This window comes from Mauremys mutica, chromosome 1 (genome assembly GCF_020497125.1).
Source record: "Mauremys mutica isolate MM-2020 ecotype Southern chromosome 1, ASM2049712v1, whole genome shotgun sequence".
Classification (NCBI taxonomy): domain Eukaryota; kingdom Metazoa; phylum Chordata; order Testudines; family Geoemydidae; genus Mauremys; species Mauremys mutica.
In genome coordinates, this window is record NC_059072.1 from 268,140,578 (window position 1) to 268,166,060 (window position 25,483).

The following is a 25,483-nucleotide window of genomic DNA, read 5'->3' on the forward strand; positions in this document are numbered from 1 at the left end:
AGTGCCCTCCCCATAGGAACGCTAACCCTAGGGCGGGAAGCCCTACTCATAGGAACCCTAACCCTAGCTCCTAGGGCCCTACCCATAGAAACCCTAACCCTAGGGCGGGAAGCCCTACCCATAGGAACCCTAACCCTTGCTCCAAGTACCCTACCCATGGGAACCCTAACCCTAGCTCCAAGGGCCCTACCCATTGGAACCCTAACCCTAGGGCGGGAAGCCCTACCCATAGGAACCCTAACCCTAGCTCCAAGGGCCCTACCCATAGGAACCCTAACCCCAGGGCGAGAAGCCCTACCCATAGGAACCCTAACCCTAGCTCCAAGGGCCCTACTCATAGGAACCCTAACCCTAGCTCTAAGTGCCCTACCCATAGGAAACCTAACCCTAGGGCGGGAAGCCGTACCCATAGGAACCCTAACCCTAGCTCCAAGTGCCCAACCCACAGGAAGCCTAAACCTAGGGCTGGAAGCGCTTCCCATAGCAACCCTAACCCTAGCTCCAAGTGCCCTACCGATAGGAAGCGTACACCTAGGGCTGGAAGCCCTACCCACAGGAACCCTAACCCTAGCTCCAATGCCCTAACCATAGGAACCCTAACCCTAACTCCCAGGGCCCTACCCATAGGAACCCTAACCCTAGGGCGGGAAGCCCTACCCATAGGAACCCTAACCGTAGGTCGGGAAGCCCTACCCATAGGAACCCTAACCCTAGCTCCAAGTGCCCTACCGATAGGAACCCTAACCCCATGGCGGGAAGACCTACCCATAGGAACCCTAACCCTAGCTCCAAGTGCCCTACCCATAGGAACCCTAACCCTAGCTCCAAGTGCCCTACCCATAGGAACCCTAACCCTAGGGCGGGAAGCCGTACCCATAGGAACCCTAACCCTAGCTCCAAGTGCCCAACCCACAGGAAGCCTAAACCTAGGGCTGGAAGCGCTTCCCATAGCAACCCTAACCCTAGCTCCAAGTGCCCTACCGATAGGGCAGCCCTACTCATAGGAACCCTAACGGTAAGTCGGGAAGCCGTACCCATAGGAACCCTAACCCTAGCTCCACGTGCCCTACCCATAGGAACCTTAACCCTAGGTCGGGAAGCCCTACCCATAGGAACCCTAACCCTAGCTCCACGTGCCCTACCCATAGGAACCTTAACCCTAGGTCGGGAAGCCCTACCCATAAGAACCCTAACCCTATCTTCAAGGGCCCTACCCATAGGAACCCTAACCCTAGGGCAGGAAGCCGTACATATAGGAACCCTAACCCTAGCTCCAAGGGCCCTACCCATAGGAACGCTAACCCTAGGGCGGGAAGCCCTACCCATAGGAACCCTAACCCTAGCTCCAAGGGCCCTACCCATAGGAACCCTAACCCTAGCTCCAAGTTCCGTACCCATAGGAACCCTGAAGCTAGCTCCAAGTGCCCTACCCATAGGAACCCTAACCCTAGCTCCAAGTGCCCTACCCATAGGAACCCTAACCCTAGCTCCAAGTGCCCTATCCATAGGAACCCTAACACTAGGGAAGGAAGCCCTACCCCTAGGAACCCTAACCCAAGCTCCAAGTGCCCTACCCATAGGAACCCTAACCCTAGCTCCAAGGGCCCTACCCATATTAACCCAAACCCTAGGGCGGGAAGCCCTACCGATAGGAACCCTAAGCCTAGCTCCAAGGGCCCTACCCATAGGAACGCTAACCCTAGGGCGGGAAGCCCTACCCATAGGAAACCTAACCCAAGCTCCAAGTGCCCTACCCATAGGAACCCTAACCCTAGCTCCAAGGGCCTTACCGATAGGAACCCTAGCCCTAGGGCGGGAAGCTCTACCCATAGGAACCCTAACCCTAGCTCCAAGGTTCCTACCCATAGGAACCCTAACCCTAGGGCGGGAAGCCCTACCCATAGGAACCCTAACCCTAGCTCCAAGTGCCCTGCCCATAGGAATCCTAACCCTAGCTCCAAGGGCCCTACCCATAGGAACCCTAACCCTAGGGCCTGAAGCCCTACCCATAGGAACCCAAACCCTACCTCCAAGGGCCCTACCCATAGGAACCCTAAACCCCAGGGCAGGAAACCCTACCCACAGGAACCCTAACCCTAGCTCCAAGTTCCCTACCCATAGGAACCCTAATCGTAGCTCCAAGGGCCCTACCCATAGGAACCCTAATCCTAGCTCCAAGGGCCCTACCCATAGGAACCCTAACCCTAGCTCTAAGTGCCCTACCCATAGGAACCCAAACCCTAGCTCCAAGGGCCCTACCAATAGGAACCCTAACCCCAGGGCAGGAAACCCTACCCATAGGAACCCTAACCCTAGCTCCATGTTCCCTACCCATAGGAACCCTAATCCTAGCTCCAAGGGCCCTACCCATAGGAACCCTAACCCTAGGGCGGTAAGCCCTACCCATAGGAACCCTAACCCTAGCTCCAAGTTCCCTACCCATAGGAACCCTAACCCTAGGTCCAAAGGCCCTACCCATAGGAACCCTAACCCTAGCTCCTAGGGCCCTACCCATAGAAACCCTAACCCTAGGGCGGGAAGCCCTACCCATAGGAACCCTAACCCTAGCTCCAAGGGCCCTACCCATAGGAACCCTAACCCCAGGGCGGGAAGCCCTACCCATAGGAACCCTAACCCTAGCTCCAAGGGCCCTACCCATAGGAACCCTAACCCCAGGGCGAGAAGCCCTACCCATAGGAACCCTAAACCTAGCACCAAGGGCCCTACCCATAGGAACCCTAACCCCAGGGCGAGAAGCCCTACCCATAGGAACCCTAACCCTAGCTCCAAGGGCCCTACTCATAGGAACCCTAACCCTAGCTCTAAGTGCCCTACCAATAGGAAACCTAACCCTAGGGCGGGAAGCCGTACCCATAGGAACCCTAACCCTAGCTCCAAGTGCCCAACCCACAGGAAGCCTACACGTAGGGCTGGAAGCCCTATCCACAGGAACCCTAACCCTAGCTCCAATGCCCTAACCATAGGAACCCTAACCCTAACTCCCAGGGCCCTACCCATAGGAAGCCTAACCCTAGGGCGGGAAGCCCTACCGATAGGAACCCTAACCGTAGCTCGGGAAGCCCTACCCATAGGAACCCTAACCCTAGCTCCAACTGCCCTACCGATAGGAACCCTAACCCCATGGCGGGAAGACCTACCCATAGGAACCCTAACCCTAGCTTCAAGGGCCCTACCCATAGGAACCCTAACCCTAGGGCGGGAAGCCGTACCCACAGGAACCCTAACCCTAGGGAGGGAAGCCCTACCCATAGGAACCCTAACCCTAGCTCCCAGGGCACTACCCATAGGAACCCTAACCCTAGGGCTGGAAGCCCTACCCATAGGAACCCTAACACTAGGGCGGGAAGCCCTATCCATAGGAACCCTTACCCTATCTCCAAGTCCCCTACCCATAGCCACCCTAACCCTAGCGCCAAGTGCCCTACGCATAGGAACCCTAACCCTAGCTCCAAGTGTTCTACCCATAGGAACCCTAACCCTAGCTCCAAGTGTTCTACCCATAGGAACCCTAACCCAAGCTCCTAGTACCCTACCCATGGGAACCCTAACCCTAGCTCCAAGGGCCCTACCCATGGGAACCCTAACCCTAGGGCGGGAAGCCCGATCCATAGGAACCCTAAACCTAGGGCGGGAAGCCCTACCCATAGGAACCCTAACCCTAGCTCCAAGTGCCCTACCCATAGGAACCCTAACCCTAGCTCCAAGTGTTCTACCCATAGGAACCCTAACCCAAGCTCCAAGTACCCTACCCATAGGAACCCTAACCCTAGCTCCAAGGGCCCTACCCATGGGAACCCTAAACCTAGGACGGGAAGCCCTACACATAGGAACGCTAACCCTAGCTCCCAGGGCCCTACCCATAGGAACCCTAACCCTAGCTCCCAGGGCCCTACCCATAGGAACCCTAACCCTAGGGCGGGAAGCCCTACCCATAGGAACCGTAACCCTAGCTCCAAGGGGCCTACCCGTAGGAACCCTAACCCTAGGGCGGGAAGCCCTACCCATAGGAACCCTAACCCTAGCTCCAAGGGTCCTACCCATAGGAACCCTAACCCTAAGGCAGGAAGCCCTACCCATAGGAACCCTAACCCTAGCTCCAAGTGCCCTACCCATAGGAACCCTAACCCTAGCTCCAAGTTCCCTACCCATAGGAAACCTAACCCTAGGGCGGGAAGCCCTACCCATAGGAACCCTAACCCTAGATCCAAGGGCCCTACCTATTGGAACCCTAACCCTAGCTCCAAGGACCCTACACATAGGCACCCTAACCCAACCTCCAAGTTCCCTACCCATAGGAAGCCTAAACCTAGGGCGGGAAGGCCTACCTATAGGAACCCTAACCCTAGCTCCAAGTGCCCTACCCATACCAACCCTAACCCTAGGGAGGGAAGCCCTACCCATAGCAACCCTAACCCTAGATCCAAGGGCCCTACCTATAGGAACCCTAACCCTAGCTCCAAGGGCCCTACCCATAGGAACCCTAACCCAACCTCCAAGTGCCCTACCCATAGGAACCCTAACCCAACCTCCAAGTGCCCTACCCATAGGAACCCTAACCCAACCTCCAAGTGCCCTACCCATAGGAACCCTAACCCAACCTCCAAGTGCCCTACCCATAGGAACCCTAACCCCAGGGCGGGAAGCCCTACCCATAGGAACCCTAACCCTAGCTCCAAGTGCCCTACCCATAGGAACCCTAACCCTAGCTCCAAGGGCCCTACCCATAGGAACCCTAACCCTAGGGTGGGAAGCCCTACCCATAGGAACCCTAACCCTAGCTCCAAGGGCCCTACCCATAGGAACCCTAACCCTAGGGCGGGAAGCCCTACCCATAGGAACCCTAAACCTAGCTCCAAGGGTCCTACCCATAGGAAACCTAACCCTCGAGCGGGAAGCCGTACCCATAGGAACCCTAACCCTAGCTCCAAGTGCCCTACCGATAGCAACCCTAACCCTAGGTCGGGAAGCCCTACCCATAGGAACCCTAACCCTAGCTCCAAGAGCCCTACCCATAGGAACGCTAACCCTAGCTCCAAGTGCCCTACCCATAGGAACCCTAATCCTAGGGAGGGAAGCCCTACCCATAGGAACCCTAACCCTAGCTCCAAGGGCCCTACCCATAAGAACCCTAACTCAAGCTCCAAGTGCCCTACCCATAGGAACCCTAACCCTAGCTCCAAGTGCCCTACCCATAGGAACGCTAACCCTAGCTCCAAGTGCCCTACCCATAGGAACCCTAACCCTAGGGAGGGAAGCCCTACCCATAGGAACCCTAACCCTAGCTCCAAGGGCCCTACCCATAGGTACCCTAACCCTAGCTCCAAGGTCCCTACTCATAGGCACCCTAACCCTAGCTCCAAGTGCCCTACCCATAGGCACCCTAACACTAGTGCCAAGTGCCCTACCCATAGGAACCCTAACCCTAGCTCCAAGTGCCCTACCCGTAGGAACCCTAACCCTTGGGCGGGAAGCCCTACCCTTAGGAACCGTAACCCTAGCTCCAAGGGCCCTACCCATAGGAACCCTAATCCTAGCTCCAAGTGCCCTTCCCATAGGAACCCTAACCCTAGGTCGGGAAGCCCTACCCATAGGAACCCTAACCCTAGCTCCAAGGGCCCTACCCATAGGAACGCTAACCCTAGCTCCAAGTGCCCTACCCATAGGAACCCTAACCCTAGGGTGGGAAACCCTACCCATAGGAACCCTAACCCTAGCTCCAAGGGCCCTACCCATAAGAACCCTAACCCTAGCTTCAAGGGCCCTACCCATAGGAACCCTAACCCTAGCTCCCAGGGCCCTACCCATAGGAACCCTAACCCTAGGGCGGGAAGCCCTACCCATAGGAACCGTAACGCTAGCTCCAAGGGGCCTACCCATAGGAACCCTAACCCTAGCTCCAAGTGCCCTACCCATAGGAACCCTAACCCTAGGTCGGGAAGCCCTACCCATAGGAACGCTACCCCTAGCTCCAAGTGCCCTACCCATAAGAACCCTAACTCAAGCTCCAAGTGCCCTACCCATAGGAACCCTAACCCTAGCTCCTAGTGCCCTACCCATAGGAACCCTAACCCTAGCTCCAAGTGCCCTACCCATAGGAACCCTAACCCTATGGAGGGAAGCCCTACCCATAGGAACCCTAACCCTAGCTCCAAGGGCCCTACCCATAGGTACCCTAACCCTAGCTCCAAGGTCCCTACTCATAGGAACCCTAACCCTAGCTCCAAGTGCCCTACCCATAGGCACCCTAACACTAGCGCCAAGTGCCCTACCCATAGGAACCCTAACCCTAGCTCCAAGTGCCCTACCCGTAGGAACCCTAACCCTTGGGCGGGAAGCCCTACCCATAGGAACCGTAACCCTAGCTCCAAGGGCCCTACCCATAGGAACCCTAACCCTAGCTCCAAGTGCCCTTCCCATAGGAACCCTAACCCTAGGTCGGGAAGCCCTACCCATAGGAACCCTAACTCTAGATTCAAGTGCCCTACGCATAGGAACCCTAACCCTAGGTCGGGAAGCCCTACCCATAGGAACCCTAACTCTAGCTCCAAGGGCCCTACCCATAGGAACCCTAACCCTAGCTCCAAGGGCCCTACCCATAGGAACCCTAACCCTAGGGCGGGAAGCCCTACCCATAGGAACCCTAACCCAAGCTCCAAGGGCCCTACCCACAGGAACCCTAACCCTAGGGCGGGAAGCACTACCCATAGGAACCCTAACCCTAGCTCCAAGTGCCCTACCCATAGGAACCCTTACTTTAGCTCCAAGGGCCCTACCTATAGGACCCCTAACCCTAGCTCTAAGTGCCCTACCCATAGGAACCCTAACCCTAGCTCCAAGTGCCCTACCCATAGGAACCCTAAGCCTAGCTCCAAGTGCCCTACCCATAGGAAGCCTAAGCCTTGGGCGGAAAGCCCTACCCATAGGAACCCTAACCCTAGCTCCAAGTGCCCTACCCATAGCCACCCTAACCCTAGTGCCAAGTGCCCTACCTGTAGCAACCCTAACCCTAGCTCCAAGTACCCTACCCATAGGAAGCCTAACCCTTGGAGTGGAAGCCCTACACATAGGAACCCTAACCCTATGGCGGGAAGCTTTACCCATAGGAAAACTAACCCTATCTCCAAGTTCCCTCCCCATAGGAACCCTAACCCTAGCTCCAAGTGCCCTACCCATAGGAACCATAAACCTAGGGAGGGAAGTCCTACCCATAGGAACCCTAACACTAGCTCCAAGTGCCCTACCCATAGGAACCCTAACCCAAGCTCCAAGTGCCCTACCCATAGGAACCCTAACCGTAGCTCCAATGGCCCTACCCATAGGAACCCTAACCCTAGCTCCAATGGCCCTTCCCATAGGAACTGTAACCCTAGCTCCAAGTGCCCTACCCATAGGAACCCTAACCCTAGGGAGGGAAGCCCTACCCATAGGAACCCTACCCTAGCTCCAAGGGCCGTACCCATAAGAACCCTAACTCAAGCTCCAAGTGCCCTACCCATAGGAACCCTAACCCTAGCTCCAAGTGCCCTACCCATAGGAACGCTAACCCTAGCTCCAAGTGCCCTACCCATAGGAACCCTAACCCTAGGGAGGGAAGCCCTACCCATAGGAACCCTAACCCTAGCTCCAAGGGCCCTACCCATAGGTACCCTAACCCTAGCTCCAAGGTCCCTACTCATAGGCACCCTAACCCTAGCTCCAACTGCCCTACTCATAGGCACCCTAACACTAGTGCCAAGTGCCCTACCCATAGGAACCCTAACCCTAGCTCCAAGTGCCCTAACCGTAGGAACCCTAACCCTTGGGCGGGAAGCCCTACCCTTAGGAACCGTAACCCTAGCTCCAAGGGCCCTACCCATAGGAACCCTAATCCTAGCTCCAAGTGCCCTTCCCATAGGAACCCTAACCCTAGGTCGGGAAGCCCTACCCATAGGAATCCTAACCCTAGTTTCAAGTGCCCTACGCATAGGAACCCTAACCCTAGGTCGGGAAGCCGTACCCATAGGATCCCTAACCCTAGCTCCAAGGGCCCTACCCATAGGAACGCTAGCCCTAGCTCCAAGTGCCCTACCCATAGGAACCCTAACCCTAGGATGGGAAGCCCTACCCATAGGAACCCTAACCCTAGCTCCAAGGGCCCTACCCATAAGAACCCTAACCCTAGCTTCAAGGGCCCTACCCATAGGAACCCTAACCCTAGCTCCCAGGGCCCTACCCATAGGAACGCTAACCCTAGCTCCAAGTGCCCTACCCATAAGAACCCTAACTCAAGCTCCAAGTGCCCTACCCATAGGAACCCTAACCCTAGCTCCAAGTGCCCTACCCATAGGAACGCTAACCCTAGCTCCAAGTGCCCTACCCATAGGAACCCTAACCCTAGGGAGGGAAGCCCTACCCATAGGAACCCTAACCCTAGCTCCAAGGGCCCTACCCATAGGTACCCTAACCCTAGCTCCAAGGTCCCTACTCATAGGCACCCTAACCCTAGCTCCAAGTGCCCTACCCATAGGCACCCTAACACTAGCGCCAAGTGCCCTACCCATAGGAACCCTAACCCTAGCTCCAAGTGCCCTACCCGTAGGAACCCTAACCCTTGGGCGGGAAGCCCTACCCATAGGAACCGTAACCCTAGCTCCAAGGGCCCTAACCATAGGAACCCTAACCCTAGGTCGGGAAGCCCTACCCATAGGAACGCTAACCCTAGCTCCAAGTGCCCTACCCATAAGAACCCTAACTCAAGCTCCAAGTGCCCTACCCATAGGAACCCTAACCCTAGCTCCAAGTGCCCTACCCATAGGAACGCTAACCCTAGCTCCAAGTGCCCTACCCATAGGAACCCTAACCCTAGGGAGGGAAGCCCTACCCATAGGAACCCTAACCCTAGCTCCAAGGGCCCTACCCATAGGTACCCTAACCCTAGCTCCAAGGTCCCTACCCATAGGCACCCTAACACTAGCGCCAAGTGCCCTACCCATAGGAACCCTAACCCTAGCTCCAAGTGCCCTACCCGTAGGAACCCTAACCCTTGGGCGGAAGCCCTACCCATAGGAACCGTAACCCTAGCTCCAAGGGCCCTAACCATAGGAACCCTAACCCTAGGTCGGGAAGCCCTACCCATAGGAACGCTAACCCTAGCTCCAAGTGCCCTACCCATAAGAACCCTAACTCAAGCTCCAAGTGCCCTACCCATAGGAACCCTAACCCTAGCTCCAAGTGCCCTACCCATAGGAACGCTAACCCTAGCTCCAAGTGCCCTACCCATAGGAACCCTAACCCTAGGGAGGGAAGCCCTACCCATAGGAACCCTAACCCTAGCTCCAAGGGCCCTACCCATAGGTACCCTAACCCTAGCTCCAAGGTCCCTACTCATAGGCACCCTAACCCTAGCTCCAAGTGCCCTACCCATAGGCACCCTAACACTAGCGCCAAGTGCCCTACCCATAGGAACCCTAACCCTAGCTCCAAGTGCCCTACCCGTAGGAACCCTAACCCTTGGGTGGGAAGCCCTACCCATAGGAACCGTAACCCTAGCTCCAAGGGCCCTAACCATAGGAACCCTAACCCTAGCTCCAAGTGCCCTTCCCATAGGAACCCTAACCCTAGGGAGGGAAGCCCTACCCATAGGAACCCTAACCCTAGCTGCAAGGGCCCTACCCATAGGTACCCTAACCCTAGCTCCAAGGTCCCTACTCATAGGCACCCTAACCCTAGCTCCAAGTGCCCTACCCATAGGCACCCTAACACTAGCGCCAAGTGCCCTACCCATAGGAACCCTAACCCTAGCTCCAAGTGCCCTACCCGTAGGAACCCTAACCCTTGGGCGGGAAGCCCTACCCATAGGAACCGTAACCCTAGCTCCAAGGGCCCTAACCATAGGAACCCTAACCCTAGGTCGGGAAGCCCTACCCATAGGAACGCTAACCCTAGCTCCAAGTGCCCTACCCATAAGAACCCTAACTCAAGCTCCAAGTGCCCTACCCATAGGAACCCTAACCCTAGCTCCAAGTGCCCTACCCATAGGAACGCTAACCCTAGCTCCAAGTGCCCTACCCATAGGAACCCTAACCCAAGCTCCAAGTGCCCTACCCATAGGAACCCTAACCGTAGCTCCAATGGCCCTACCCATAGGAACCCTAACCCTAGCTCCAATGGCCCTTCCCATAGGAACTGTAACCCTAGCTCCAAGTGCCCTACCCATAGGAACCCTAACCCTAGGGAGGGAAGCCCTACCCATAGGAACCTTAACCCTAGCTCCAAGGGCCCTACCCATAAGAACCCTAACTCAAGCTCCAAGTGCCCTACCCATAGGAACCCTAACCCTAGCTCCAAGTGCCCTACCCATAGGAACGCTAACCCTAGCTCCAAGTGCCCTACCCATAGGAACCCTAACCCTAGGGAGGGAAGCCCTACCCATAGGAACCCTAACCCTAGCTCCAAGGGCCCTACCCATAGGTACCCTAACCCTAGCTCCAAGGTCCCTACTCATAGGCACCCTAACCCTAGCTCCAACTGCCCTACCCATAGGCACCCTAACACTAGTGCCAAGTGCCCTACCCATAGGAACCCTAACCCTAGCTCCAAGTGCCCTACCCGTAGGAACCCTAACCCTTGGGCGGGAAGCCCTACCCTTAGGAACCGTAACCCTAGCTCCAAGGGCCCTACCCATAGGAACCCTAATCCTAGCTCCAAGTGCCCTTCCCATAGGAACCCTAACCCTAGGTCGGGAAGCCCTACCCATAGGAATCCTAACCCTAGTTTCAAGTGCCCTACGCATAGGAACCCTAACCCTAGGTCGGGAAGCCCTACCCATAGGATCCCTAACCCTAGCTCCAAGGGCCCTACCCATAGGAACGCTAGCCCTAGCTCCAAGTGCCCTACCCATAGGAACCCTAACCCTAGGGTGGGAAGCCCTACCCATAGGAACCCTAACCCTAGCTCCCAGGGCCCTACCCATAGGAACCCTAACCCTAGGGCGGGAAGCCCTACCCATAGGAACCGTAACCCTAGCTCCAAGGGGCCTACCCATAGGAACCCTAACCCTAGCTCCAAGTGCCCTACCCATAGGAACCCTAACCCTAGGTCGGGAAGCCCTACCCATAGGAACGCTAACCCTAGCTCCAAGTGCCCTACCCATAAGAACCCTAACTCAAGCTCCAAGTGCCCTACCCATAGGAACCCTAACCCTAGCTCCAAGTGCCCTACCCATAGGAACGCTAACCCTAGCTCCAAGTGCCCTACCCATAGGAACCCTAACCCTAGGGAGGGAAGCCCTACCCATAGGAACCCTAACCCTAGCTCCAAGGGCCCTACCCATAGGTACCCTAACCCTAGCTCCAAGGTCCCTACTCATAGGCACCCTAACCCTAGATCCAAGTGCCCTACCCATAGGCACCCTAACACTAGCGCCAAGTGCCCTACCCATAGGAACCCTAACCCTAGCTCCAAGTGCCCTACCCGTAGGAACCCTAACCCTTCGGCGGGAAGCCCTACCCATAGGAACCGTAACCCTAGCTCCAAGGGCCCTAACCATAGGAACCCTAACCCTAGGTCGGGAAGCCCTACCCATAGGAACGCTAACCCTAGCTCCAAGTGCCCTACCCATAAGAACCCTAACTCAAGCTCCAAGTGCCCTACCCATAGGAACCCTAACCCTAGCTCCAAGTGCCCTACCCATAGGAACGCTAACCCTAGCTCCAAGTGCCCTACCCATAGGAACCCTAACCCTAGGGAGGGAAGCCCTACCCATAGGAACCCTAACCCTAGCTCCAAGGGCCCTACCCATAGGTACCCTAACCCTAGCTCCAAGGTCCCTACTCATAGGCACCCTAACCCTAGCTCCAAGTGCCCTACCCATAGGCACCCTAACACTAGCGCCAAGTGCCCTACCCATAGGAACCCTAACCCTAGCTCCAAGTGCCCTACCCGTAGGAACCCTAACCCTTGGGCGGGAAGCCCTACCCATAGGAACCGTAACCCTAGCTCCAAGGGCCCTAACCATAGGAACCCTAACCCTAGGTCGGGAAGCCCTACCCATAGGAACGCTAACCCTAGCTCCAAGTGCCCTACCCATAAGAACCCTAACTCAAGCTCCAAGTGCCCTACCCATAGGAACCCTAACCCTAGCTCCAAGTGCCCTACCCATAGGAACGCTAACCCTAGCTCCAAGTGCCCTACCCATTGGAACCCTAACCCTAGGGAGGGAAGCCCTACCCATAGGAACCCTAACCCTAGCTCCAAGGGCCCTACCCATAGGTACCCTAACCCTAGCTCCAAGGTCCCTACTCATAGGCACCCTAACCCTAGCTCCAAGTGCCCTACCCATAGGCACCCTAACACTAGCGCCAAGTGCCCTACCCATAGGAACCCTAACCCTCGCTCCAAGTGCCCTACCCGTAGGAACCCTAACCCTTGGGCGGGAAGCCCTACCCATAGGAACCGTAACCCTAGCTCCAAGGGCCCTAACCATAGGAACCCTAACCCTAGCTCCAAGTGCCCTTCCCATAGGAACCCTAACCCTAGGGAGGGAAGCCCTACCCATAGGAACCCTAACCCTAGCTCCAAGGGCCCTACCCATAGGTACCCTAACCCTAGCTCCAAGGTCCCTACTCATAGGCACCCTAACCCTAGCTCCAAGTGCCCTACCCATAGGCACCCTAACACTAGCGCCAAGTGACCTACCTATAGGAACCCTAACCCTAGCTCCAAGTGCCCTACCCGTAGGAACCCTAACCCTTGGGCGGGAAGCCCTACCCATAGGAACCGTAACCCTAGCTCCAAGGGCCCTAACCATAGGAACCCTAACCCTAGGTCGGGAAGCCCTACCCATAGGAACGCTAAACCTAGCTCCAAGTGCCCTACCCATAAGAACCCTAACTCAAGCTCCAAGTGCCCTACCCATAGGAACCCTAACCCTAGCTCCAAGTGCCCTACCCATAGGAACGCTAACCCTAGCTCCAAGTGCCCTACCCATAGGAACCCTAACCCTAGGGAGGGAAGCCCTACCCATAGGAACCCTAACCCTAGCTCCAAGGGCCCTACCCATAGGTACCCTAACCCTAGCTCCAAGGTCCCTTCTCATAGGCACCCTAACCCTAGCTCCAAGTGCCCTACCCATAGGCACCCTAACACTAGCGCCAAGTGCCCTACCCATAGGAACCCTAACCCTAGCTCCAAGTGCCCTACCCGTAGGAACCCTAACCCTTGGGCGGGAAGCCCTACCCATAGGAACCGTAACCCTAGCTCCAAGGGCCCTAACCATAGGAACCCTAACCCTAGGTCGGGAAGCCCTACCCATAGGAACGCTAACCCTAGCTCCAAGTGCCCTACCCATAAGAACCCTAACTCAAGCTCCAAGTGCCCTACCCATGGGAACCCTAACCCTAGCTCCAAGTGCCCTACCCATAGGAACGCTAACCCTAGCTCCAAGTGCCCTACCCATAGGAACCCTAACCCTAGGGAGGGAAGCCCTACCCATAGGAACCCTAACCCTAGCTCCAAGGGCCCTACCCATAGGTACCCTAACCCTAGCTCCAAGGTCCCTACTCATAGGCACCCTAACCCTAGCTCCAAGTGCCCTACCCATAGGCACCCTAACACTAGCGCCAAGTGCCCTACCCATAGGAACCCTAACCCTAGCTCCAAGTGCCCTACCCGTAGGAACCCTAACCCTTGGGCGGGAAGCCCTACCCATAGGAACCGTAACCCTAGCTCCAAGGGCCCTAACCATAGGAACCCTAACCCTAGGTCGGGAAGCCCTACCCATAGGAACGCTAACCCTAGCTCCAAGTGCCCTACCCATAAGAACCCTAACTCAAGCTCCAAGTGCCCTACCCATAGGAACCCTAACCCTAGCTCCAAGTGCCCTACCCATAGGAACGCTAACCCTAGCTCCAAGTGCCCTACCCATAGGAACCCTAACCCTAGGGAGGGAAGCCCTACCCATAGGAACCCTAACCCTAGCTCCAAGGGCCCTACCCATAGGTACCCTAACCCTAGCTCCAAGGTCCCTACTCATAGGCACCCTAAACCTAGCTCCAAGTGCCCTACCCATAGGCACCCTAACACTAGCGCCAAGTGCCCTACCCATAGGAACCCTAACCCTAGCTCCAAGTGCCCTACCCGTAGGAACCCTAACCCTTGGGCGGGAAGCCCTACCCATAGGAACCGTAACCCTAGCTCCAAGGGCCCTAACCATAGGAACCCTAACCCTAGGTCGGGAAGCCCTACCCATAGGAACGCTAACCCTAGCTCCAAGTGCCCTACCCATAAGAACCCTAACTCAAGCTCCAAGTGCCCTACCCATAGGAACCCTAACCCTAGCTCCAAGTGCCCTACCCATAGGAACGCTAACCCTAGCTCCAAGTGCCCTACCCATAGGAACCCTAACCCTAGGGAGGGAAGCCCTACCCATAGGAACCCTAACCCTAGCTCCAAGGGCCCTACCCATAGGAACCCTAACACTAGCTCCAAGGGCCCTACTCATAGGCACCCTAACCCTTGCTCCAAGTGCCCTACCCATAGGCACCCTAACCCTAGCGCCAAGTGCCCTACCCATAGGAACCCTTACCCTAGCTCCAAGTGCCCTACCCTTAGGAACCCTAACCCTAGCTCCAAGGGCCCTACCCATAGGAACCCTAACCCTAGCTCCAAGGGCCCTACCCATAGGAACCCTAACCCTAGCTCCAAGGCCCCTACCCATAGGAACGCTAACCCTAGGGCGGGAAGCCCTACCCATAGGAACCCTAACCCTAGCTCCAAGTGTCCTACCCATAGGAGCCCTAACCCTAGTGCTGGAAGCCCTACCCATAGGAAAGCTACTCCTATCTCCAAGTACCCTACCCATAGGATCCCTAACCCTAGCTCCAAGTGCCCTACCGAAAGGAATAATAACCCTAGCTCCAAGTGCCCTACTGATAGGAACTCTAACCCTAGCTCCAAGTGACCTACCCATAGGAACCCTAACCCTAGGGCGGTAAGCCCTTCCCATAGGAACCCTAACCCTAGCTCCAAGTGCCCCACCCATAGGAACCCTAACGCTAGGGTGGGAAGCCGTACCCCTAGGAACCCTAACCCTAGCTCGAACTGCCCCACCCATAGGAACCCTAACCCTAGCTCCAAGTGCCCTACCCATAGGAACCCTAACCCTAGCTGCAAGTGCCCTAGCTATAGCAACCCTAAGCCTAGGGCGTGTATCCCTACCCATACGAACCCTAACCCTAGCTCCAAGTTCCCTACTGAGAGGAACCCTAACCCTAGCTCCATGTGCCATACCCATAGGAACGCTAACCCTAGGGTAGGAAGCCCTACCCATACGAACCTTAACCTAACTCCAAGTGTCCTACCAATAGGAACCCTAACCCTTGGGCGGGATGCCATACCCATAGGAACCCTAATCCTAGCTCCAAGTGCCCTACCCATAGGAGCCCTAAGCCTAGGGCTGGAAGCCCTACCCATAGGAACCCTAATCCTATCTCCAAGTACCCTACCCATAGGAAACCTAACCCAGCTCCAAGTGCCCTACCGATAGGAACTCTAACCCTAGCTCCAAGTGACCTACCCATAGGAACCCTAACCCTAGCTTCAAGTGCCCTACCCATATGATTGCTAACCCTAGGGCGGGAAGCCCTATCTATAGGAACCCTAACCGTAGCTCCAAGTGCCCCAACCATAGGAACCCTAACACTAGGGCAGGAAGCCCTACCCATAGGAACCCTAACCCTAGCTCCAAGTGCCCCACCCATAGGAACCCTAACGCTAGGGCGGGAAGCCCTACCCCTAGGAATCCTAACCCTTGCTCAAACTGCCCTACCCATAGGAACCCTAACCCTAGCTCCAAGTGCCCTACCCATAGGAACCCTAATACTAGGGTGGGAAAACCTACCCATACAAACCCTAACCCTACCTCCAAGTTCCCTACTGATAGGAACCCTAACCCTAGCTCCAAGTGCCCTACCCATAGTAACCCTCACCCTACGACAGGAAGCCCTAGCCATAGGAACCCTACACCTAGCTCCAAGTGCCCTACCCATAGCAACCCTAACCCTAGTTCCAAATGCCCTACCTATAGGAACCCTATCCCTATCTTCCAGTGGCCTACCCATCGGAACCATAATCCTAGCTCTAAGTGCCCTACCCATAGGAACCCTAAAGCTAGAGCAGGAAGCCCTACCTATAGGAACCCTATCCCTCTCTCCAAGTGCCCTATCCATAGGAACCCAATCCGTAGGGTGGGCAGCCCTACACATAGGAACCCTAACCCTTGTTCCAAGTGCCGTACGCATAGGAACCCTAATACTAGGTTAGGAAAACCTACCCATAGGAACCCTAACACTAGCTCCAAGTGTGCTACCCATTGGAACCCTAAACCTAGCTCCAAGTGCCCTACCCATAGCAACGCTAACCCTAGAGTGGGACGCTCTACCCATAGCAACCCTAACCCTAGGATGGGAAGCCCTACTAATAGGAACCCTAACCCTAGGGCTGGAAACCATACCGATAAGAACCCTACACCTAGCTCCAAGTGCCCTACCCATAGCAACCCTAACCCTAGTTCCAAATGCCCTACCTTTAGGAACCCTATCCCTATCTTCCAGTGGCCTACCCATCTGAACCCTAACCCTAGCTCCAAGTGCCCTACCTATAGGAAGCCTAACCCTAGGGCAGGAAGGTCTACCCATAGCAACCCTAACCCTAGCTCCACGTTCTCTACCCATAGCAACCCTAACCCTAGCTCCAAGTGCCCTACCCATAGGAACCCTAATACTAGGGTGGGAAAAGCTACCCATACAAACCCTAACCCTAGCTCCAAGTGCCCTACCCATAGCAACCCTAACCCTAGTTCCAAATGCCCTAGCTATAGGAACCCTATCCCTATCTTCCAATGGTCTACCCATCGGAACCGTAACCCTAGCTCCAAGTTCCCTACCCATAGGAACCCTAAAGCTAGAGCAGGAAGCCCTACCTATAGGAACCCTATCCCTCTCTCCAAGTGCCCTATCCATAGGAACCCAATCCGTAGGGTGGGAAGCCCTACACATAGGAACCCTAACCCTTGTTCCAAGTGCCCTACGCATAGGAACCCTAATACTAGGTTAGGAAAACCTACCCATAGGAACCCTAACACTAGCTCCAAGTGTGCTACCCATTGGAACCCTAACCCTAGCTCCAAGTGCCCTACCCATAGCAACGCTAACCCTAGAGTGGGAAGCTCTACCCATAGCAACCCTAACCCTAGGATGGGAAGCCCTACTAATAGGAACCCTAACCCTAGGGCTGGAAACCATACCGATAAGAACCCTACACCTATCTCCAAGTGCCCTACCCATAGCAACCCTAACCCTAGTTCCAAATGCCCTACCTATAGGAACCCTATCCCTATCTTCCAGTGGCCTACCCATCTGAACCCTAACCCTAGCTCCAAGTGCCCTACCTATAGGAAGCCTAACCCTAGGGCAGGAAGGTCTACCCATAGCAACCCTAACCCTAGCTCCACGTTCTCTACCCATAGCAACCCTAACCCTAGCTCCAAGTGCCCTACCCATAGGAACCCTAATACTAGGGTGGGAAAACCTACCCATACAAACCCTAACCCTAGCTCCAAGTGCCCTACCCATAGCAACCCTAACCCTAGTTCCAAATGCCCTAGCTATAGGAACCCTATCCCTATCTTCCAATGGCCTACCCATCGGAACCGTAACCCTAGCTCCAAGTGCCCTACCCATAGGAACCCTAAACCTAGAGCAGGAAACCCTACCTATAGGATCCCTATCGCTCTGTCCAAAGGCCCTATCCATAGGAACTCTAACCCTAGTGCGGGAAGCCCTACCCATAGGAACCGTAACCCTTGTTCCAAGTGCCCTACGCATAGGAACCCTAATACTAGGGCAGGAAAACCTACCCATAGGAACCCTAACACTAGCTCCAAGTGTGCTACCCATTGGAACCCTAACCCTAGCTCCAAGTGCCCTACCCATAGCAACCCTAACTCTAGTTCCAAATGCCCTACCTATAGGAACCCTATCCCTAACTTCCAGTATCCTACCCATCTGAACCCTACCCTAGCTCCAAGTGCCCTACCCATAGGAAGCCTAACCCTAGCTCCACTTTCTCTACCCATAGCAACCCTAACACTAGGGCCGGGCGCCTAACCCATGGGAACCCTAACTCCATCTCCAAATTCCCTACCTAGAGGAACTCTAACCGTAGGGCGGGAAGCTCTGCCCATAGAATCTCTAAACCTAGCTGCAAGTGCCCTACCCATAAGAACCCTAACGCTTGCTCCAAGTGCCCTATCCTTAGGAACCCTAACCTTAGGGCGGGAAGGCATACCCATAGTTACCCTAACCCTAGCTCCAAGTTCCCTATCCTTAGGAACCCTAATCCTAGGGTTGGAAGCCCTACCCATGAGAATCCTAACTCTATGGCCGGGCGCCCTAACCATAGGAACCCTAACCCTAGCTCCTTGTACCCTAACCTTAGGGACCCTAACCGTAGGGCAGGGTGCCCTATCCCTAGGAACCCTATCCCTAGCTCCAAGTGCCTTAGAGATCCTAACCCTAGGGCGGGAAGCTCTGGGCATAGGAACCCTAACCCTCGCTCCAAGTGCCCTACCCTTATGAACCCCAACCATAGTGTGGGAAGCCCTACCCATAGGAACCCTAACTCTAGCTCCAAGTGCCCTACCCATAGGAACCTTTACCATGGGGTAGGGCACCGTACCCGTAGGATCCGTAACCCTAGCTCCAAGTGCCCTACATATAGGAACCCCAACCATAGGGTGGGAAGCCGTACTCATAGTAACCCTATCTCTAGCTCCAAGTGCCCTACCCTTAGGAACCCTAACCCTAGGGCGGGAAGCCGTACCCAATGGAACCCTAACCCTAGCTCCAAGTGCCCTAAGCTTAGGGACCCTAACCCTAGGGCAGGGTGCCCTATCCATAGGAACCCTAACCCTAGCTCCAAGTGCCCTAACCTTAGAGATCCTAACCCTAGGGCTGGAAGCTGTGGGCATAGGAACCCTAACCCTAGCTCCAAGTGACCTATCCTTAGGAACCCTAAACCAAGGGCGGCAAGACCTACCCATTCGAACCCTACCCGCAGCTGCAAGTGCCTTACGCATAGGTATCTTAACCCTAGGGCAGGGCGCCCCACCCATGGGAACCTTAACCCTAACTTCAAGTGCCCTACCTTTAGGAACCCTAACCCTGGGGTTGGAGGCCCTAACCATGGCAACCCTAACCCTAGCTCCCAGTGTCCTACCCTTAGGAATCCTAACCCTAGGGCGGGAAGCCCTACCCATAGGAACCCTAACCCTAGCTCCAAGTGCCCTACCCTTAGGAACCCTAACTGTAGGGTGGGAACCCGTCCCTATAGGACCCCTAGCCCTTGCTCCAAGTGTCGTACCCATAGGAAACCTAATCCTAGCTCCACGTGCCCTACCCTTAGGAACCCTAACCCTAGGGTTGGAAGCCATACCCTTAGTAACCCTAACCTTAGCTCCAAGTTCCCTACCCTTAGGAACCTGAAGTTTAGGGCGGAAATTTCTCCGCATAGGAATCCTAACCCTTGCTCCAAGTGCACTACCCTTAGGAACCCTAATCAGGAATTCAATAACCTGGAGTCAGACGCCCAGAATTATGAGAGTAGGTTTTAAAATAATGCATTTTCATTTTCCCTTGTCTTTCTGAGCATCTTAGGTATATTTGCTTCACATTTTCAAACTTCTTCCATAATCATGAGGAATACAAACTTTTTTTTTACATATATAATGAGAGCTGAGTTTCTCAGACTGTCTCTCAACAGCTGAAGCCTGCTCCTACCCCAGCCTAAGTTTTGCAATAAAAAAAATCATTCAAGTTTGCAACACATTTAGCCTCCTTCGACCCTGAAGCTGAAGAAACTGAGACCCTCTTCCTTTTTGCCCCTTTTTGATAGGGGAGAGCAGCCCCAGATTGCCCCCCCCGTGGTGGAAATTACCAGGGCCGCCCAGAGTGGGGGGCAAGAGGGGCAATTTTCCCCAGGCCCCGAGCCCCACAGGGGCCCCCACCAGAGTTTTTCGGGGCCCCTGGTGCGAGGTCCTTCACTCACTCCGGGGGGCTGGGAAAACTCTTGCGGGGCCGGGCGCAGGAGCTTCTTCTGCTCCCGGTCTTCGCCGGCAGGGGGTCCTTCCGCTCCCGGGCGATAGGACCCCCCGCTGGTGAATTACCGCCAAAGACGGAGCGGGACCTGCCGCCGAAGTTCAGCTCGGTCTTCGGCGGTAATTCGGCAGCAGGGGGCCCTTCCGTTCTGGGACGCGCCGCCGAAGTGCCCCGCAGACCCGCGGCAGGGCCCCCCCCGCCGCAGAATTACCGCCGAAGACCGGGCTGCACTTTGGCGGGGGGGGGGGGGCGGGGCCCACCGCGGGTCTTCGGCGGTGGGTCCCGGAACGGAAGGGCCCCCCGCCACCGAAGACCCCGGGCCCTCGGAATCCTCTGGGCGGCCCTGGACATTACTTTCCATCAACTCAGCCTAAATGATCGTTTGCAGCTAATGTAAATAATTGGTGGGTGGCGGGGGGGGGGTGCGTGCGTGATCCCCCACTGTAGGTAGACCATGGGCGGGGTGGGGGTGTCGCTTTAGCCTTGTTCGTCGGGAGCATCCTCCCTCCGCGCACCTTTCCCCGGGGGTGGGGGGGGGCGAGTTAACAGGCCCGAAGACCGGCGCTTGGAAGAGGCAAGGAGCAAACGGTCCCCGCCTGACCGCTCATGCAGCCCGGGAGCCTCGCTCCAGCCCCACTCCTAGCGCCGCGTACCGGCTCTGAGGAGCTGGCGCCTGTTTTAGCCACGCTCGTCCTTGGGCTGGCTGCTCTGATTGGTCTCCTGGCTGACCAATAGCGCGGGAGAGCGCATCTCCGGGCCAATGGGAGCAGGGTGCCGGGGCTCGTAGGCGGAGCTACTGTATCAATCACGGGGTTGGGGGCGAGAGGTGGGAGGGAGGTCAGAGAAGCGCGGCGCTGGCGTGGGCTGGTCTCTCCGCCGCTTCACTCTCCTGCGTGGCAGCGGCCCCCTGCTCCGGCACCGAGTCCGCCGCCCCCATGGCCGCGGCGCTGCTGCTGCTGCTGTGCGCGTGGCTGCTCCCGTGCGGGGCCCCAGCCTCCCCCAAGGCCGTGACGGCCCGTCTGGCGGCGAAGTGGCCGGCCACCTCCCTGCTGCTGGAGGCGAGGTGCGTGCGGGCAACACGCTCCGGCGCCGCGGGGCCCGGGCAGGGGAGCGGCCGCGGCATGTGGGGGCACTGGGGAGTCCTGACTTCAGCGGGAGACTCTCACTCTCCGGTGCCGCTCCCCTCTCGAGAGGGAGCACGAGGCTTCCTATAATACGAGTTTTGTCTTGAGCGGGGCAAGTTTTTGTGAGTGTCCAGTAATTGTGGGTGCTCCTTTTGAGACACCTCCGCCTCTCAGTAGTAACCCCCAATTTGGTAGTTATTGCGGGGAAGGAAAAAGAGGCTATTGCCCTACTGGATCAGACCTATGTTCTGTTCAGTCCAGTATCCTCTTTCTGATAGATGCCAGTATGGGTGGATGTTTTAGAGGAAGGTGCGAAATGTGATTATTTGCCTCCTTTTCTTGCCCCACCCTTTGGAAAAAGCATCTCCTAATTCAGGGGTCGGCAACTTCTGGCACGTGGCTTGCCAGGGTAAATACCTTGGTGGACTGGGCCAGTTTGTTTAACTGCCATATCAGCAGGTTCGGCAGACCGTGGTTCCCACTGGCCAGGCCAGAGGGGGTGGCAGGAAGCCGCGGCCAGTACATTCCTCAGCCCGCACTGCTTTCCACTGCCCCCGTTGGCCTGGGATGGTGAACTGCGGCCAGTGGGAGCTGCAATCCGCTAAACCTGCCGACGTGGCCGGTAAACAAACTGTCCCGGCCTGCCAGGTGCTTACCCTGGCGAGCTGCGTGCCAGAGGATGCCGACCCCTGCCCTAATAGTTAATGATTGAATTAAGGCCTGAAACGTTGACTGTGGTCTCTAAGGCCTGTGGTCTACACTGGGCAGGATAGACCTAAGCTATGCAACTTGAGCTATGAGAATAGTGTAGCTGAAGTCGATGTATATTAGATCGACTTAGATTGACTTACTTCGCGTCCTCGCAGCGTGGGATCGACGGCCGCTGCTCCCCAGTCGACTCTGCTTCTGCCTCTCGCTCTGGTGGAGTTCTGGAATCGACAGGGAGTGTGTTTGGCGATCGATGTATCATGACATCGATCCCCAATAGATTGATCACTACCTGCCGACCCGGCAGTTAGTGTAGACATGCCCTTAATTGAGATGTATCTGCCTTAATACTTCCCACTGTCATAGTAGTTCACATCTTTAAGGGGCATGCATGGATGCTGTTGGCTATTTATATAGCGCTATGGTTGTATGAGTTAACAAACTATATCATTTTCAAAGTATAGTACATAAAAGTTATTATTTTCCCCTACTCACATGTTTTACAGGTCAAACTGAGGAGCAACAATCAGCTAATCTACATAAAGCTGAACCAACCCACCCCCCCCATCTTCCTAGTAAAATAACTTTCCCTTCCCAAATGCAGCAAAGGCATATCAAGTAAAGGGTGGATAAATGTGTATAGTTTTAATATTACTAAAACAAAACCAACACACTTAAAGTAATACTGTTAGCTTGAAATCTCCTCAATTTCAAAAAATGAGTTAAACGTAGTTTCTAGTACTATATATGCCCTTTACAGCCTCTATCACTAAATGTGGATTTACAATCGTACTTTCCCATTTTTATAACTTTTATCGCCCCTCTTGCTGTGTGAAAGACTCACATAGAAAGGGGAAACTGATGAATTGACTGCTATGTACATTTACAGCTCTTCATCTATAAACAGTGGAAGCAAAGTAGCAAATTTTCAGTTGATGATGTCCTTTTAACAATAGAAGTTTGATTAGAAAGAGTGAGATGAGTTAAATTGAGAGGACTTCAGTTCTTTGCAATAAAACCAATAACTGTCCTCCACTATTGAGGTGGTAACAAACTTTCCATCTTTAAAGGCTCTGTGTAGGTTGGAGATCACCTGTGGATCTCCAGCTAGGTTATTGTCACTGATACAGTTTTGTAACTAATTAAATATTCTCAACTGATCAAATGTGCATTTTCATTTTTGCAAAGCAAATATAGAAAAAATGTGTGTGTTTAATTGCATATGTATATTCTGTATGTTGACATGTATGTGAAACAAAAATAAAATAGACTATAAGTTTCATCTATTCCTGTAAAAGGTGCTAATCTAATTTTACTGTGCAGATCTGATTGCTGAGCTTGAGTCACACTGAAAGCATTTGGTTCTGACTTTTACTTTAACTGAAAAAGATACAATTAGGTCAGTGTTCATTATTTTACCATAGAAGCTTGCAAGACTATAGTTAATATTTAGAACTCCTATATTGCTACCGGGTATATAATTTCAGAGTAGCATAGTGTAGATTTTTACTGTGCTGTATACTTAAACAAGTCACATGGACAAATTAATTTTATTTATTTTTTTTAAACAGTGAATTTATTGCAGAAGATGATAATGAGAAGTTTTGGCAGTTTTTGGAAACTGTACGAGAATTAACAATTTATAAGAAAAGAGGTAAGTAATTAAAAAGCATGTTTTAATCAGACACTACCACCTTGTACTAAATATAATTGTAATCTTCTCATTAACACATTAACTTCAGTTATGCAAAGACTCACTCTTCAGCTGCTCCTTGATAGAGGCTCTTTTGCCACAGTGACAAGATCTTATTTTGTTCAAGTGCATCCTCTTTACATGACTGCTTAAAGCTCGTTTTGGCTCCAAGTTTAGCTGCCCGAGCACACAATGCTGCTAGAGACAATGTCTGACATTGCCTAGCCTGTCTGTCTGATATATGGTATGATGTGACCTTGAGATCATTGAGAATGCTCACTATATTTTCCTTTTGGGGAGGTTTCTACCCTGTGTGAGGGCTCTGAAATGGAGCTTATTCAGGGAATTCAAGAGGGACAGGAGTGCAAGAAGGGAGTCTTATTAAGAAGGGTTTCTGCTGATCCCAGATGCCTGTGGTGAAGCTAGTTGTTGGATGTGAATATTTACTCTAGAAACACCAATTTCTATGAAAAAAATTGTTACACTCTGCAAGAGTTATGAGTGGTTTCTTGCACCATCAGGTGTCTCTGAACTGAATACCCTGAAGTACTCGATCATAAACCAATTAGACTCACATGGTCACAAAACATAATGATTATCATTTATATAAATACTGCAAAGTTGATTAAAATAGTAAAATTAAAAGGAAAAAATACTAGTTATGCATAATATGAAAAGAAATAAAGGGCAGATTTACAGCTAGTTGAATTCCCAAGCCCACTTAAAAAGTAGTTATATTAAAGTTTATTTAGAGTTGAATTAAAACCCTCTGATCCAACCTGAGTAAGGGGCTGTACTGTCCCAGGAGCAAGACAGGAACAGTTTGTGACTGACAGTCCAAGTCAGCTGAGAACATCACTGTATCTTCTATTACATCTGTTTTTTTGTTTATATTTAACAAAAAAGCTCTATTTTCCGTTTCCTGTTAAAGGATTTTCTTTAACTAATTACGCTAAGATTGAATTGCATCTTTATTTAGATGTGGTAGAATTACTTGTACAACTTGAGTGTTAGTACTACCCATTAAGTCAAAAGTCCCCAAAGTGGGATGCACCCCTACCAGAGCTGTCCCTAGGCTATGGTGAATCGAGGCGACCTGCTTTGGAAGGCCCTGTGCTTCATGAGGAGGTGGGCGGGGAGGAGCCCCCCTGACAATCTCCCCTCAGCGCTTCCTGCCTGCTGGCAGGCCCCACCAATCAGCGCCCCTCCCTCCCAGTGCCTACTGCCAATCAGCTGTTTTGGGGTGGGGTGGGGCCTTGAGGTAAGGGGTGGAGTGGGGGCAGGGCTTGGGTGAGCACCCCTCCGGCAGAAACTTGGTGCCTATGTCCCATGCCCTGCCCCCTATGGGGGTGTGGAGAAATGTTTGGGAGGATGTGGCGGCCCTGGTCTGACCCGGTATGGCTGTCCTTATGTCTCCCGCTGCTGCCCCAGGAGCTATGGCCCCACTCCTGGCCTTGGGCGGTGTGTGCCCAGACAGAGGTAAGGGGAGGCATGACCCTAAAAAGTTTAGGGACCACTGCATTAAGTCATGGGAAGAGAAGGACAGATGCTTGGAAAAAGAAAGACATTGTCAAAAGCTTTCAAAATCAGTCATGAAATGTGGTGTGTAAGAGTACAATAAATGGAAAAACAAGAGAAGCTATACAACTCATTTTTTGCATCCTTCTGGAAGAGGAGATGAAGACTGAAGATCCTAATTTACAGGAATTGAAGCCGCACTAATTAATAATAATTGGTGACTAACAATGTAGATATCTGAGCGTAAATCTGAATCCATGTTTAGCTATATTTATCACTTAAGTTAT

The 25,483-nt window shown here is 54.0% G+C and overlaps 1 protein-coding gene across 2 annotated transcripts in view; it reads left to right on the forward strand.

Annotated features, from left to right (window-relative positions):
• The first annotated feature begins 20,996 nt into the window (after positions 1-20,996).
• The window catches only part of UGGT2 (UDP-glucose glycoprotein glucosyltransferase 2), a 244,554-nt gene continuing 240,067 nt past the window's right edge, over positions 20,997-25,483 (forward strand). For both annotated transcript variants that reach the window (XM_045009671.1, XM_045009679.1), the window contains exons 1-2: positions 20,997-21,216; positions 23,557-23,639. In XM_045009671.1, coding sequence (XP_044865606.1) covers positions 21,089-21,216; positions 23,557-23,639 — 211 coding nt within the window. In that variant the 5' untranslated portion in view covers positions 20,997-21,088. The remainder of the gene's footprint in view (positions 21,217-23,556; positions 23,640-25,483) is intronic.